The sequence below is a fragment of the Nicotiana tomentosiformis genome, chromosome 8 (assembly GCF_000390325.3).
Source record: "Nicotiana tomentosiformis chromosome 8, ASM39032v3, whole genome shotgun sequence".
NCBI classification, from domain to species: domain Eukaryota; kingdom Viridiplantae; phylum Streptophyta; class Magnoliopsida; order Solanales; family Solanaceae; genus Nicotiana; species Nicotiana tomentosiformis.
In genome coordinates this window covers 5394418-5410819 of record NC_090819.1, presented here as the reverse complement: position 1 = coordinate 5410819, position 16402 = coordinate 5394418, and the positions used below count along the sequence as shown (strand labels likewise).

The 16402-nt window shown below is 34.9% G+C and overlaps 1 protein-coding gene across 1 annotated transcript; it reads left to right on the top strand.

Moving 5' to 3' along the window:
- The first annotated feature begins 7710 nt into the window (after positions 1–7710).
- Positions 7711–9593, top strand: LOC104118725 (putative F-box/kelch-repeat protein At4g22430). Its single transcript, XM_070182002.1, has one exon. It carries the CDS (start codon positions 8056–8058, stop codon positions 9442–9444), a length of 1389 nt encoding a protein of 462 aa, XP_070038103.1. The 5' UTR covers positions 7711–8055; the 3' UTR covers positions 9445–9593.
- The last annotated feature ends 6809 nt before the right edge of the window (positions 9594–16402 follow it).

Below are 16402 nucleotides of genomic sequence, written 5' to 3'. Positions count from 1 at the left end.
CAGCTTCACACGGTGCAGTCTAGATAGAAGAGTTATGCCAACAGGAAGGTCTGTGATGTTGCTTACATGGTTGGGGAGAAGGTGGTGCTCAAGATTTCACCCATGAAGGGCGTGTTGAGGTTCAGGAAGAAGGGCAAGTTGAGCCCTCGGTATATTGGGTCGTTTGAGGTACTTCAGAGGATTGACGAGGTGGCTTACAAGCAAGCCTTGCCACCTAGTTTGTCGAGTGTGCATCCAGTATTTCATGTTTCTATGCTCCGTAAGTATATCGGCGATCCGTCTCATGTTTTGGATTTCAGCACAGTTCAGTTGGATGGTGATCTGACTTATGATGTGGAGCTGATGGTCATTTTGGACAGGCAGGTTCGAAAGTTGAGATCAAAGAACTCACTTCAATGAAAGTGCAGTAGGGAGGCCAGCCAGTCGGAGAAGCTACCTGGGAGATTGAGCGGGAGATGAGGAGCAAATATCCACACCTATTTGAGACTCCATGTATGATTCTAAACCCGTTCGAGGACGAATGTTTGTTTAAGAGAGGGAGAATGTAACAACCCGGCCGGTTATTTTGAGTATTACAGCCCCGTTCCCCCTATTTACTGCTCACTTTATGCTTTTACAATTGTTATGTGACATGTCAGGATAATTGGTACGGGTCGGGTGAGGTTTTGAAATGAATTGGAACACTTAGTTCCAAGGATTTAAAGCTTAAGTTGAAATAATTTACCGGATGTTAACTTATGTGTAAACAACCCCGGAATAGAGTTTTGATGATTTCAATAGTTTCGTATGGTAATTTTGGACTTAGGATCGTGTCCTGAAAATTATTTGGAAGCTTGTAGCTAAATTAGGCTTGAAATGGCGAAAATAGGAAGTTTAAGTTTGGAAGATTGACCTGGGAGTTGACTTTTTGATATCGGGGTCGGAATCTAGTTCTGAAAATTTTCATAGGTCCGTTATGTTTTTTATGACTTGTGTGCAAAATTTGAAGTCAATCGAACTTGATTTGATCGGCTTCGTCATCGAATATAGAAGTTTGAATTCGATAGTTCATTTAAGCTTCAATTGGGGTGTGATTCATGTTTTTAGTATTGTTTGATGTGATTTAAGGCATCGACTAAGTCTTTATGATGTTTTAGTACTTGTTGGCATATTTGGTTGAGGTCCTGAGGGCCTCGGGTGGATTTCGAATGGTTAACAAAATTTAATTTGGATAGTTCTTGAATGCTTCGATGTCATTTCTTCAAGAATAAGTGGTATCATATTAAGAAAATGAGTTCCAAATTAAGTTTTGATTTAAGCATTACGTCCATATTAAAATTTCGGAGCCATAGCAAAAAGAATCGTCGAATTCAGATATCGTATGAGAGAGTTATGCCCATTTCCGTGTCGGAAAAGATTTTCCGTCGCCGCCAGCGCCCAGGGTAGCGCGGGGCGCTAGACTTGGCGCTGGGAATTTTTGGGATTCTGGAAACTGCACCACAGGCAGCGCCCCACGCTACCTATAGCGCTACAAACAAAAGGGGCTCTATAAATGGGGGAGTTTCGTTTTTTTTACATAAACAGAGTTGGGGAGCTCGGTTTGGGAAATTTTTAGATGCAAACTTCACAAATTGGACTGGGGTAAGTAATCTTAACTTGATTTGGTCCGTTATTCATGAATCTAACACTATTTCCAGCACCTATTTCGTGATTTGGGGGGATTAAAATAGAAATTGTTTCAAAAATGATTTGAGGGTTTGAAGTCCGAATCAGAGTCGGAATTTAGTAATTTTTGTATGGTTGGACTCGTGGTTGAATGGGCGTTCATATTTTGTAACTTTTGTCGGGTTCCGAGACGTGCGCCCCACTACTGATTTTTGAGTTGAATTTCGGATTTTATTGTGAAATTTAGCATTTTCATACGGAATTGATTCATATACCTCGTGTTGATTGTATCGAATTATTTTGACTAAGATTCGAGGCATTAGGAGGCTGAATCGCGAGGAAAAGGCTTATTGGAATAAAGAATTGCTCGGATTGAGGTAAGTAACACTTCTAAATTTAGTCCTGAGGATATAAAACCCCGAATTTTGTGATATGTGATTGATTTTGAGGTGACGGGCGTATGGACGTGCACCATAAGAATTGTGACTTGATAAATTTCATGGAACTGTGTAGTTGAATAATCTGTTGTTATCCGTATATTTTTCACGTATTAGAGAAATCGAACTATAAATCATGTTTAAACCATGTGTTGACACTGTAGGGACCCACATAGGTCGCGTACATGTTGAATTATCTGCTAAATTATTATTTTGTACTCAGTCACGGTTTTACTTGCATATTACATCTCAGTCTCTATTGTTCATTATTGATGCATCATATCATTGTTGTTTAGGCTGCTTATCATGAATTCTGAGAGCCTGAGAGACTTGAGACATTTATGACTAAGTGAGGCCGAGGGCCTGATTATGAGATATTGATACTATAGCACGTGAGTTGTCCGTGCAGCACGTGAGTTATCCGTGCAGATCCAGATATTATACTAGCACGTGAGTTGTCTGTGCGGAATATAGTGCTTGGGCTGAAGGAGTCCCTCCGGAGTCTGTACACAGTCCCCCAGTAAGTGCAGGTATCTACTGAGTACGAGTGCCGAGTGCTGAATGCCGAGTGCTGAGTGATTGAGAGGAAAGAGTGATTGTGAGGTTGGAGTAAAAGGGAGGACTAAGTGACTGTTGCTCTGAGAGGATGCATTGATTTCATTGTTGTTGCACTTCAGCTGTCATATATCACTGTTTTGGAAATGTTTGAGAGATATTATCGTCTCTTTCACTTGAACTTGATATGAAATTACCGTGTGGGTCTTAAATGTTGAATTCGAAAGCACGCCTACCTTCTTATGTTGGAAATTACTGTAATTGGACTTAGCTGTGAAGCTCGTCACTACTTTCAGTTCTTTATTTAGTATTATTACTTATTGAGTTGGTTGTACTCATACTACACCCTTCACTTCGGGTACAGATCCAGATGCTCCCGGACACAGTGGGTATTGATTTCTTCGCGTAGTTGATCTTCCGTAGATTCCAAGGTAGTTGCCGGTATTTCGCAGACCTTGTCTCTCCTTCCCTTTCTTCTTGCTGATTGTATTTAGTCTCAGACTATTATAGACCGTATTTTCCAGACTTGTAATATATAAATGCTCATGCACTCTGTGACACCCCGATAGTTGGGAATTTCGCGTTGAGTTTTGGGTTTCTATCCCTGTTTATGAGAATTTTAGTTACTTAGACTACTTTAATTCATTTTCTATTAAATGTGTTGGGATTATTCTGTAATGTCGGCTTGCCTAGTACCACGATAGGCGCCATCACGACAGGTTAGGATTTTGGGTCGTGACAGAATTACACGTATCTTTCAAGAGACTTTTGTTGCCCACATATTATGGTAATTGATTTGATTAACTTGTCTCCCAAGTAATTACCTTATCAGATAAGATTTTATTGTTATGCATATCTAGAAGTTTCCTTGATGGAAGGAAACTATTAATTATGAGTTCCTAGGGTAACCGTATTTTATGGAAGAAGTCCTTAGGGCTAAAGTATTTGCCTAAGAATCCATAGCCTACCTATAAATATGCATGTGACTCCATCAGTCTGACATCCAACGATAGGCACAGGTTAAGAGTCTCCTAGGTTTTTTCTGTCAAGTTTTCCAAGACGATTCTACAATACTTGAACGACTATGGATGAAGGTATATTTCTTAATTAATTTCCACTGCGTTGGCTTTGTGTTTGTATACGAATTTCATCATGTGGTATCAGAGTCTGCCTTTTAGCTGTGTTGTTCAGTATCTATTGATGGTAATTAGGAATATAATTTATCATATTTCGATAATAACGAATTCGTAAAGATTTATATATATACGGACACTTAAATATTTTTTAAATTATAAATAATTTTTAATCTGTGATAACAAGTTAATTGCACTATTTTTACTAGGTTATCAATTAATATAGTAATAATCATAAGGATTTACCTATAATTATCTTAGGTTATATATAAAAGAAAAAAAATTTCGTAAAGTAACAAAATACAATACATCAGAAGTTGAATAAAAAGGGAAAACAAATTTGACATAGTGATTGAAGGTTCCTTAAAGCATAATTATCAAATCGATATTGATGGTTTAGATTTATTTTCTGAATTGAAAGTTAAGGAAAATAGTACAAGTAGAAGATAACAGTTTAATCAATATACTTAATCAAATAAAAAGACTGAATTATTTTTCAAATACATATATTGCTTATAGAATAATGTTAACAACTCCTGTTACGGTTGCTTTGCCGGAAAAAAGTTTTTTAAAATAAAATTGATAAAATCTTACCTAAGATCAACAACATCTCAAGACTGATTAAATGGATTAGTTTTATTGTCAATTGAGGAAGACTTATTAGAAGAAATTGATTATAAGAAAATTATTAATAACTTTGCATCGAAAAAAGCTAGAAAAATAAACTTCAACTAAAAAAATATTCTTTATAAAAAAAAGTTAAGGCCTCTCGTCAAAGTTTGGCTTTAAGCCACAAAATTCGTCGGGCTGCCCTTAGTGCATAGATATTCTTAAACTATTAACAATTTATCTTATATTCATTTAAAAAGTAATATCGTTTTGCGTTACCAATACAATTTAACATGATCTAATTGTTTTTTCAGGTTACTAAATCCACCAATTAATTGTAGTGACTTTTCATTTTTTATATCTGCTCCTTCGTAGAAGATGCAGCCAAAACCTTTAGAACTTTAACATATAATACTAACAGTTGATGAATGCAATCCGATCAAATGCAGACCTTTTGGAATATTATTTTTTTGGGGAATATTTTTTTTTTTTTTTGGACCTTTTGGAATATTAAGATAACCATTTGACAGTCAATAGTAGTATGCCTGATATTCTAAGTTCAAATTGCGAACCTTTTTGAATCACAGCCATCATGAGAAGATTTCATATTCACATTGTTAAAACTAAAAAAGGAATGTGGTTTTCAAATTTTGGAAATAGTAAAAATATATCAAAAAAATATTTAAAGCAATACCTTGTAAATTTATATCTAAGGCGGGCCAAACGGTGCTGGTCCTAACGGTTCCTACTCAAGAACCGGCTCACGAGATTGGCCCAAGCTCACCTCTAACGGTCCTACCAGTCCCGGCCCATTTAGCCCACAGTCCCGGACCGGTCTCGAGCCCGAACCGGCTCACTTGCCCCCCTTAGATAGGATAAATAAGTAAATAAGGCGGCGCATGTCACACGAATATATATTTTATGTATTGTATAGCTGCTGTTTGCGTATATGTAATTCTTATTACATATTTTTTACAATTATGGTAACGGGACAGCAATTAAGTGTTATTATACGTAAACATAGTCAATATTTAAAATTTATGGATTAATTATTTTAAGTTACTGAAATTTTAAATTAATAATTTTTATATATTCAATAAATCTCTTAAGACAGATACTGACACTCTTGTGCGCACCTCTAAAGATTATTTTATGATTTTATCCGCTCCAATTATAACTGATACTCTTTCAATTTTGGAATGCTCCAAATATATTTAAGATCATTCTATTTTTATATAACTTTAAAAAAAATCAATTTATTAAACTATTTACTATGATTATGATGCGAGGTTTGCTTTTTTTTTTTTTAACCACAACTTTAATCTTTTAGTTCATTTCACTAGCATATTGAATTCATATTCGCCCAAATACCATCAAATAAATTGAAGCGGATAAAATATCTTTTTTAATTGAAGAAAGGCAAGCATAATATTACCTACAGAGTTGATTAACCAGCTGCATTATAATGATTAATGAAGATGAAGAATTAATGTACCTAAAATTAGTTTTTTATAATTAAGTTAGACTACTAATTGAAGACACTAGAATTCAACTTTAAAATGAAAAAGGACGTTATTTCTCAAGACCAACTAATTAACGTTTTAGCTGACAAGGAAAAAAAATCAAGAAGCATGAAAATAAGTCTTTTGGACTTTTTGACCAATTCTAATTCTTATCACTAAAGTAAAATAATATTTGCTCTCTTTTATTTTATATTACGTTTATTCTTGTTTGATTCATTTTAATTTTTTTCTGTTATTGATATGTTCTTAAAGAATGAGATATCATGAATTTCCTCACCCTAAAAAGGAGAAAGAAAAAAATAAAATTACATGTTTCAATTACTGATAATTGCTTGTAACTACCTTCATCCTTTTTCACGATGTATGTATTTTAGATTTTATTGGTTACTATTTCACTAATTGCAAAGAAAATATATGCAGTTTTAATTGAAATACTTAAAATAAAAGAAGTTAGATATACAGAGCCAATTGTTTTATAACAAAAAATACGAATTGCAAAGTATTCATAAATTTATGGATTTTGGATACTTGAGTGGTTATTTTATTTTATTGATATTTATCTCTAAAAGAAAAAGGAAAAAACATAATGTAGAAAAAAACTAATATGTTTCAACCAATAATCACGGCTTATAATCTAGTGATATCAATGTAAGTTTTCTACACACTAAGTGCAGTTAAAAATCTCTTTATGTTTTTTTTCTCATTCCCATTAGCCTTTCCCAATTCATTATTCTAAAATAAATATATGTAACGGATATGAATAGTTTCTTGGTAGGGAACCGAAAAATTGCACGGTATGTTTGGATTGTTTTTGGCGGAACATCCCTATTTTTTACGATCTTAATTGGAACACCATAATTTATATTTAAAGCTTGAAATTCGTATTTGATGGTGGAAAGTAAAAGGTTAATGATTCATTTTTTTGTTAAAATCGCTTGATTGTTGATAATTTTTTCCTAAAATTTTTTTAGTTCAAATGCCGATTTAGTGATGTAGTGTAAATAACTCTAAACTCTTTGTTGGATCTTAGAAAGTGTTGAAAAAGATAAAGTGGGTCTTTTTGATTTAGTGTTATTTGACTAAATTAGTAATTGGGGATTGTTTATATTGATATTTGGAAGCTTTATTTTAAATTTGAGATCATTTGAAGCAGAACACTTTGATCGAAATTGAAATTGTAAATTCGAATAATACTTTGTTAAAACAACACAAAATAATTATGTCAATCGGGTAAATTTCGGTGAGTAACTTAACGAATAGAGTAAAATATAGCATAAATTCTACTAATCCTGTAAAGAAATTCCTAAATATCATGCCAACCTGATAGACTTTGATGAACAACTTAACAAGTATATAGAATAAATATAACATAAACTTTATCAATCCAGTAGAGAAATATCTGAACAGCGAAATCATGCCAACCTGGTAGATTTTGATGAGCATCTTAACAGATATGTAGAGTAAAATATAACATAAACCCTACCATTCCGGTAGAGAAATTCTTGAATAGCGAAATCATGTCAACCAGATAGACTTTAATATGCAACTTAACAGATATATAAAGTAAATATAGCATAAATTCTACCATCAGTAGAGAAACCTTGAACAACAATAATTAAATGCGGTTTCAGGGATCATTTTTTAAATAACGCCAATTTTAAAACTTTCGGCTAAGATCAGCCGCTTAGGGGGCGGCCATCCCTGTCAATCCCCAATAAATTTTGGAGACCGGAACCGTTCCATCACCAAATCAAGAAGTGTTTATTTTTCTTTGTAATTGTTTTAATAATCAAGAGTTCATTACCCAAGATACACTCTAATAAATTTCGATAACTACTCTCTATTTATTTATATAGTCTTTTTATTTGGTTGTTATTAAAAAAATGGTATACCAGTATACCGGAAGAGACTAAGAAAATAGAGTCAGTAGCAAATTGCAGGAATGGGCAAATCCACGAGGAGAGAAAATCTGTCTTCTAAATTTTACAAGTCCTTTTTAGTCTGCTTGACTCTAAGCCATATTTACACATATTCTCAAGCTATAAATAGGTAAAATCTTAAGTCCTCTAAATCTAAGCTCATTTCTTCTTTATTTCTTGACCCCCTCAAGATTTGCCCACTCAGTTCTTTATTGTCCAAATCTAAGCTAAAAAAATGGAGTTTTATGTTCATAACATAAAGGAAACAAATTTTGACAACCCCATTAATAGAAAACTTGCAAAACCCAAATCAAAGATTTTTTTCAAGAATGAGTACCTTCCTAATTGGTTCTTGGAAGAAGTTTTCTTAAGATTGCCTGTAAAATGTGTTTTTAGGTACAAATGTGTCTCAAAACAGTGGCTTTCCTTAATTTCTGCACCTTCTTTTGTATCCCTTTATATTTCTAGAGCTTCTGTGTTGCCCCAACAAGCACCTATTTGGACCATTCTTGCTGATACTCTGCGTGTTAATAATGGTGTTAACTATTTTGCTCAGTCATACTTGCCTGATTTGCTCTCTGATAATCGGTTACATCCAAGATTTTGTACAATTCATTCCCCTTGTATTGCTCGTCCTGAAGATGAACGATATACCATTGTAGCAGTGAGTGAGGGGCTAGTTTTGTACAATCGATGTGTAAGTGATTATCACATTTATAATGCTATTACAGGGCAATGCGTTGCGCTTCCTCCACCTTCGATGCGTTTTGGACATGTTAGTACTGGGTTTTTAACGGAATCTGAAGGGGGGTCTCTGAGGAGTTTTAAAGTTGTGAGATTTGGTTGTCAATTTGGCGAGTCGTATATCCTAAAGTTTGAGATATTCTCGTCTGAGACTGGAAGTTGGAGAAGTCTTGTTGTTCATAATGATGTACCAATTGAAGTTGTATCGCTCAGGAGGCCTGTTGATCTGAATGGGAACCTACATTGGATTGATCGTCGACTTGGGATTATGGCGTTTAATCCTTCCAGTGACTTGAATCAATGTCGGATAATTGGACTTCCTAATGATATTGATAAGCAATGTAATGATGCTAGAAATAACGGAAGTCCTACTTTGTGTGATGTTCATCAGGATCACTTGAGGTATATCGAGGTATCTCTTGTGCCCTCGTATCCCTTCGGATTTTCGGGTTTTTCTGTTTGGATTCTTGACAACTATGACTCTTCAAATTGGACTCTGCAGCACAGGGTAAAGATCCGTGACATCGTGTTTGATGATACTTTAATTAGCAAAGCGTTAACTGGGCTCATTCCTACTCCAATCGCCTTCCATCCGCTTGATTCCAACATCTTATACCTTGGTTTCGGGGATGCTGTTGTTTCATATAACATGAAAACATTGAAGTTGGATGTCCTTGCTGCAAGGGCGGCTCAACAAAATTTGTGGCCTAAAGCCGGTGGTTTACCGGCTTCACCGTTCAGTCGACTCTGCCTTGGTGATCCAGATGATGTTCCAGATATGATTCAAAGATTATTACCTTGTTGGTCATCAGCATTCTTGTTCATGCTTCCTGCGTGGCCAATTTCTCTTCCTATTGATTACACAGGACTGAAGAAGTAATGTTGTGCTTCAATCTGTATTAACAAAAAAGTAGTAAGCAATAAAGCAAATGCTGATGATTCTGTGTATTAGTGAATTAATAAGAACTGCTTGTTCAGGTCATTTACTTTAAAAACATTTTCATGTACTAATCACTTCCTTATTCTTTACTATGCTGCTGGGTAGAGTTGTTTTCTTTGCTCTAGGAGCGTATGCAATGTACCATTACTTTGGGGCGTAAATGGTTCGATTCGGCTGGTTATTTTATAAAATTTGTACTATATCAATTTTTTGATTATTTTATTATGTATAATCAAAATTAGACTTTTCGAAACCTTCCCAATCATGTCAGTTTCTCTTCGATATTAGTACGGTTCGGTTAATTTTCTGTATTTATTTTAAACTTAATATATAAATATATTTTTCACATATAAATTTATTCGGTACGGTTCGATATTTTTGCGGTTTAAGTTCATAAAATAAAAAATCTACCCAAATTATCAGCACGACGATAGATTTATATAAAAATCTACGGTTATATTAAAAGAAACCTAAAAATCGTTCGGTACGGTTCGGTCGGTTTAATCGGTTTTTAAATATCTATTGATACCTCTAGTAGTACTGGGTTCGTATGAACTAGGGGTGTCAATTTGAGCTCAAACCCATTTGACCTGCCCAAGGGGCCAGTCATTGACTTGTCCATTTGTTGAACTCTGCCCATCTAAAGTTCGGCTGATTTTTAGCTCAAATTGATCAATGAGTAATTTTGCTAAAATTTCTTTAAAATAATTCTTTTTTGTTCGACATATTACATATGACCATAACAAAAGAAAAAAATGTCTTATTTGATAATTAAACCATTCATAAGAAACAATACACATTAATTAAAGCTTGCTAAGAGTTGAGCGGGTTGGGCTATAACCCAAATTTTAGCACATCTTTATCTAATTCATCCCAGCCCAATAAATAACCCGCCTATTTATTGACTCAATCCATTTTGACCCGCTAAAATCAGCTCAGCCCGCCGTTTGACACCTCTAGTATGAACCTATACTTTCGGCGTGGAAATCCACTAAAATTGTAACAAATAATATATATGAATTTATAACTTTAAAATTAGAACGAATTCAATGCTAAAAATCTTAAAAATAAGTTATAGAACTTAAATTTTGGATCCGCCCCCGATATGCTAGAAATGATAGCTTAGGTAGCGTACATATACATTAAACATTTTAAAGAATTCAAGCATGTCTTTCTTAATATAGTCAGTTACAACTAATAGATAAATATGGCTGATGCATGCCTGTTTGGCGTATACGTAATCTGTGAAAGCAACTTAAGTATTATTAGACATTTAAGTCAAATTAACATTTTAGAATTTATGTCATTCGACGTCACATAAAATAAAACGAGTAAAATGCTTTCTGTTTCCCTAAATCGCATACGCAAGTGTACGCGGTCAATCAAGTAATAAAGACTAAGTAGAATATCGTCCACACGAGGACTTGTGATCAATTATCAACTAAATCAAACAATTTCTAATTTATCGAGTCAAGAACAAGTTCAAGGTGATTTTTGTTTAATTGATTCTACTAACTAAAGTTGCGGTTAAAAGAAGAACTAATTAACTAGTACACCTAGCACAAAAGATTTTAATTCAATGAGAATAATATTCTAGGGTCATGGTTAAGTAATAATCCTGTTGAATTCTTCAATCAACTCGACTTATTAATATATCTGGGTTGTTAACCAACAAGGACAATAATACTTGTAGAAATTTGACAACTTCTACTCGCCTATTCAATTTATTCTAAACCCTATATTTCTACGAGATTAGAGGCGGCAAATAGGTATATTTCTATCCGTATTCGCAAATCAATTCCCCAATGACTAGGTTCAAGATCGTGCTCTATTCAATCCTATTGCAATCAAGAATTACCTTTTTCAAGTTCAACTCAAGATTCATATATAGTTCAACTCAAGATTTCAATGTTAGCTAGGCAGTAAAATAATTAAACTCAGGATATGAATAAACAACCCAATATGATAAATTAACTCGTCAAATCAATATCCGAATATCAACATTCATGTAAAACTATAACCCCAGAATAAACGAGTTTAGCCACGCATAGTCATTGTAGCAATCTCAAGAAATTCCCAAGAATACATAGAAATCAATAAAAGGAGAAAAAAAGAACTCAAGACGAATTCCACAGTCGCAAAACTCTGTGATGGCTTTTTTCCGCTTCCAAGTGTGTTAGATGACCTAAAAGATACATTTTTGGCTTATATATTGCGTACAAAAGTCGTGGGCCAGAGTTTTCTTTTTCCTTTTCCGAATCAGCTTCAGGGATTGATGCTGAGTTGGATGCTTCGCATCCGCCTTAGCTTGAACTTCTCATCATCGGATGCTGGGTGGATGCTTCGTGTCCATCCTCTGTTCCCTCAACTTTGTTGCGCCCAGGTGCAGATGCTAAGGTGGATGCCTTCTTCAGACTTCACTGCAAAGGGTGCTCCAAATAGCCTTTTTTCCAAGGTTGGATGTGACGCATCCATCCTCTTCTCGTATTGCTGGAGCATCTTTTCGTCATATTTTTGCACTCCAAACCTCCTAAATCATCATACACAACTTAATTAGTTATAAAACCAATAATTAACACGTGCTGGCCATTTTTAACACCAAATAGTTCCAAAATCCAGTTAAAACATATGAAAATATGCCTAACATCACCGCTCACACTTAAACCTTTATTCATCTTCAACCAAAGTAAAATCAACCTATAGACCGAACAAAATTAAGCTTAGCACTATCACGCCATAATTTTTCAATTAAGCTCAAGCACCAATAACTTTTGTTGATATCAACAATTAGCCCTTTGCATATACATTCTTTACTTACCTTCCCATGTTCAAAACATGCCAAGCACAATAGTGAACAGTTCCAAATAATCAAATAGCAACTTCGGTACATCTCAACCTCAGAAACTGACTCCTTAGCATAACTACTTTCAAGTCAACTTACTCACTCTGACTAAACAGCTTAATAAAGTCACATATCCATCATGAAACATATGCATGTTGATATCCAATTTTTTCCTCAATTTTATAAGTATTCCATATAGTTTCAGAATGCCATTTTTGCACTACTACCCAACTCATAAGGGTCATATAAGTATTTTCTATAATGTTTAAGGCTTTAAAATACATTTTCTTTCATTTAAATTATTCAAATATTCATTAATTATCCCTTCAAATTATTCTGGGGTGATTTAATCATCCAAATTTATTATTTGCACCCACGTGTATATTTTATAATATTTTACTTCATTTTATATAATTACATTTATATTTTTATGGTATATACATATTTTTGCAATAATAACCTATATTTTATAATTAATTGTATTTATTATTTTATTTAAGGTCAAAATAACTTTTTATACGTTTACAACCTTCAACCATTATTTTAAAGTATTTATTTGCTTAAATAATATTTTTGTACCTATTGAGCTATTTTATTAATTTATTTTCTCTTAATTTCTTTATTTTTAAAATCTGGCCCAAAATAAGGCCAAAATTCGGACCAAAGCTGGCCCAAACCATGGGCCCAATGCCCCACAACCTAGACCAAGTAACCCTCTCCCCAAACCTGGTCCAGACCCATTAAACGACCTGTCCCACCTATTTCTTTAATCCTGGCTCGTTGATCTCTCAAGATCAACGGCCCACGTCACCCCTCCTTTTTAACTACCCAATCCCAAACCCTAATACCCATTTCCCCCAAGCGGTCCCCTAAGCAATCTCAACTCTCCCTCTCCCTTCTGAAGAACCCTAGCCGCCTCCCCTTTTTAATCCCTCTCCGAATCCCGTTGATAATGGGATTCACCCATTATTTGCTTACCATATCTATGTTCCTCTGTTACTGGTCATCCGTTTATGGTATTACTTAGGTAATTACCTAACTTTGACAAGTACCACTTCCAAGATCGGACTAGGATGACTCGAATCTCTGGGATTTGGACGGTACTCTGTCCATATACACTCGACAAGGAACGATTTGCACCTTTGGTTTGATTTTCAAACAGTTGAATCCAATTAGGGTTTGAGATTTTCCATCTCCTCTACCGATTCTAATTTGCATGAGATATTTTCTTGTCTTATTTATGTTTAATTGATTGTTTCCCATGCTTGTTTGTTCAAATCAATCTCTATACAAACTGCCTTCCCTGTTTCCTCTCTAAGACTTACCTACTGCCACTGCTACTGCTTTCTCACTCTCACGCACTCTAAACTATTCTGAAATTTAAGATCTTGACCGGCTAAAAGCATAGGCCTTCGAAATCTTCTCTAACTACCTCCCTAGTGCGAGCACCGCTCGAGGCTCATCCGAAGCTCATGTGAACTCTAACACACTAGGGTTTGGAATTCTTGCTGTTGTTCTTACTGTGCTACTAAAACTTGGTGATTCTTCTCTATTTATTGTTAAACTGCAAATTGGTAAGTGTTCAAACCCTCGCAATTATGTTTCTTCCCTGTTTGTGATCATGCTTCTGAACATCCTTGTTATGTGGACTTTTCGAAGCCAATATGATAATGTGCCGACCTTTGCTTTGAATTTCTTCTGCAATCCTTCATCTGAACTTGTATAAGTTTTCATATATTCAATCAGTGTAGTCAATTCTGGGCTGTTATGCTTGCTCGAAGATGCTATGTTTATGTATGCTTACATTGACTGTTTACTATTGTACCCATTTTCATGTCTCACTTTGAATACTTGCACTGAAAATCCTAGGGAATTATTGCCTGCCCAGAATTTGCTTTAATAATTAGTCCCTTTCTACTCAATCCTTTATGTTTGAGCTACTGTTCCCCTTGATCTACATGAATCTTATGTGTATTAATGTTTAGCAAAATATGTTGCTCTGTTGTTGGAAAACTTTAGTATTATGCTTCGACTTTTTCAAATCCTGCATTCTTTAGTATTGCCTAAGACTTCTAGTTGAATTTCAATATATTTAGTTCCTTCTGTTACACATGGTCAATTGGCATAAGCCCTGAGGTATGCATGTCCTAGTAACCTTAAAATTAGTATGATTTCCTTACCTACTATGAGTTCTTTTGGATTTTGAATCTTTGTGTTCTACTTAGCATGTTAAGTTGTTTGTCGACTGTTGTAGACCATGCTCACTAGTCTGTTTGTGGTACTGTTTAGGCTCTCATGATAGAAACCTGCATGTGAAATTGTTATCCTCCTGACTATAACCCTATCAGACTCCTATGATTAGAGTTCCTAGGTCTAAAGTCCTTTTTGACTAATTCTGGATCATACCTTACTCTAAACTTGATTTCTGGAAACTTGGGATGTGTGTGCTCACTCTGTTAACTCAATAGACATGCCTCTTAAGTCCTCCTTAAGCATGCCACACTCTCTCCTTTGTTGAATAATTGCTCAATCATGAACTTATGTTGCTTTCTATATCAAACTTGCCATGTTGAAACTAAGTCCTGTTGGTTATCTAGTGTCTTGATCCCTTAGCTTCTAAATGCAAGTGTCAATATGCTTCTTTAGTAATCTTGTCCTTGTTAGGTACTATTGTTAATAGAGTTCAGAACTATTAATTGGGTTGCCATGTATGTTTTGTTAACTTATGTGGTTGAGTGGTTAATCTGCAATTGCTGGGTAAATGAGTCTTCTATCTGGGCCTGGTATGAGTTTATGTGTGGCCTTGGGCTATGCAATGGATATATCTCCTATTCTGAGGTGTGTTTGGATCTAGGTCTGTTATTCGTGTGAGAAGTGATCTTGTTGAAGGCTCAGGCATTACTGGGTTATTTTTCTTTGGGCTTGTTCTATTTATTAGGGAAAGTTCTAGACACAGTGTACTACATGAAACTACACAAAAATCTCACCACATAATAGTACATGATTCGATTAGGATGGCTACATCCAAACTCTCAGTCAAAGCAAGTACATAGTGAAACCATAATTTTAATGCACAAGGCAAACAATTAGCACAAAAGTCAAGAAAATGAGCCTAAGCATCACAAATAAGCTATTTTATTTTTCAAGGAACAAATAGTTCTCAAAAACTCATGGGGAAATTTATAAACCACATGTCCAGGTCTAACTCTGTTGATATCAAACAAGTCACTAAATGTGTCAAATTCAGTCTGAGTCTCTATATCCTATACTACTCTAAAAATAAAAGGTACCCGGTTCAAAATATTATCCCTTGGAAAAGAGCCGGTGCCAAAATAAAAACCGAGGGAATGAGTACCTATGCAATCCTAATAAAAGCAAAAAAAAATCTTTTTTAGTATTTTTAATCGGACCTTAATCTCTCAAGAAATCTGTCCAAGAGATCCATCGTCGGGAAAAGTCCGAGCTTTTTCTAATTTGTTTTTTGTATTTTTTTTTTTTTTGAAGAAAATACTTTAAACTAGACTATTTCTAGTTACGGGTTAAAAATAATAATGAGAATTTTTTTTATATAATTACACTCATGAAGTAATTCCCCCACCGTACACTTAAATTATGCATAGTCCTCGATGCATGATCACAGAGAAAAATTTTAAAACAGGGATGAGAAATACTCCCTGAGACCCTCTATAACCTAGCTAGCAACATGATCCTCAATATTATGGGTCAAGATGACCCAACACTTAAGCTCAAACATGCTCCTCAGTTTCAACTTCGGGTACTCAGACTTCCCCTAATCTGCAAAGAAAAACAAAACAAAACAAAACTTGACACTGTAAAAATAAAAAATAAAAAATACATCTTAGGTTGCCTCCCAACAAGTACCTGATTTAACGTCGCGACACGACTTTACTACTCTGCTCGGGCTGGCCGCTTTCGCTTTTTCTTTCTCCCATGAAGTCTAGCCTTTTTGCACGCTCTAAGAAGATCTCTTCTTTCGTCTTTGGATCTTTTCTCAATCATCTTTACACACTCAGCTTGCAACACCACCTCATCTAA

Coding starts and splice junctions, on each gene's coding strand:
- LOC104118725 (XM_070182002.1), top strand. CDS start 8,056: ATGGAGTTTTATGTTCATAACATAAAGGAAACAAATTTTGACAACCCC.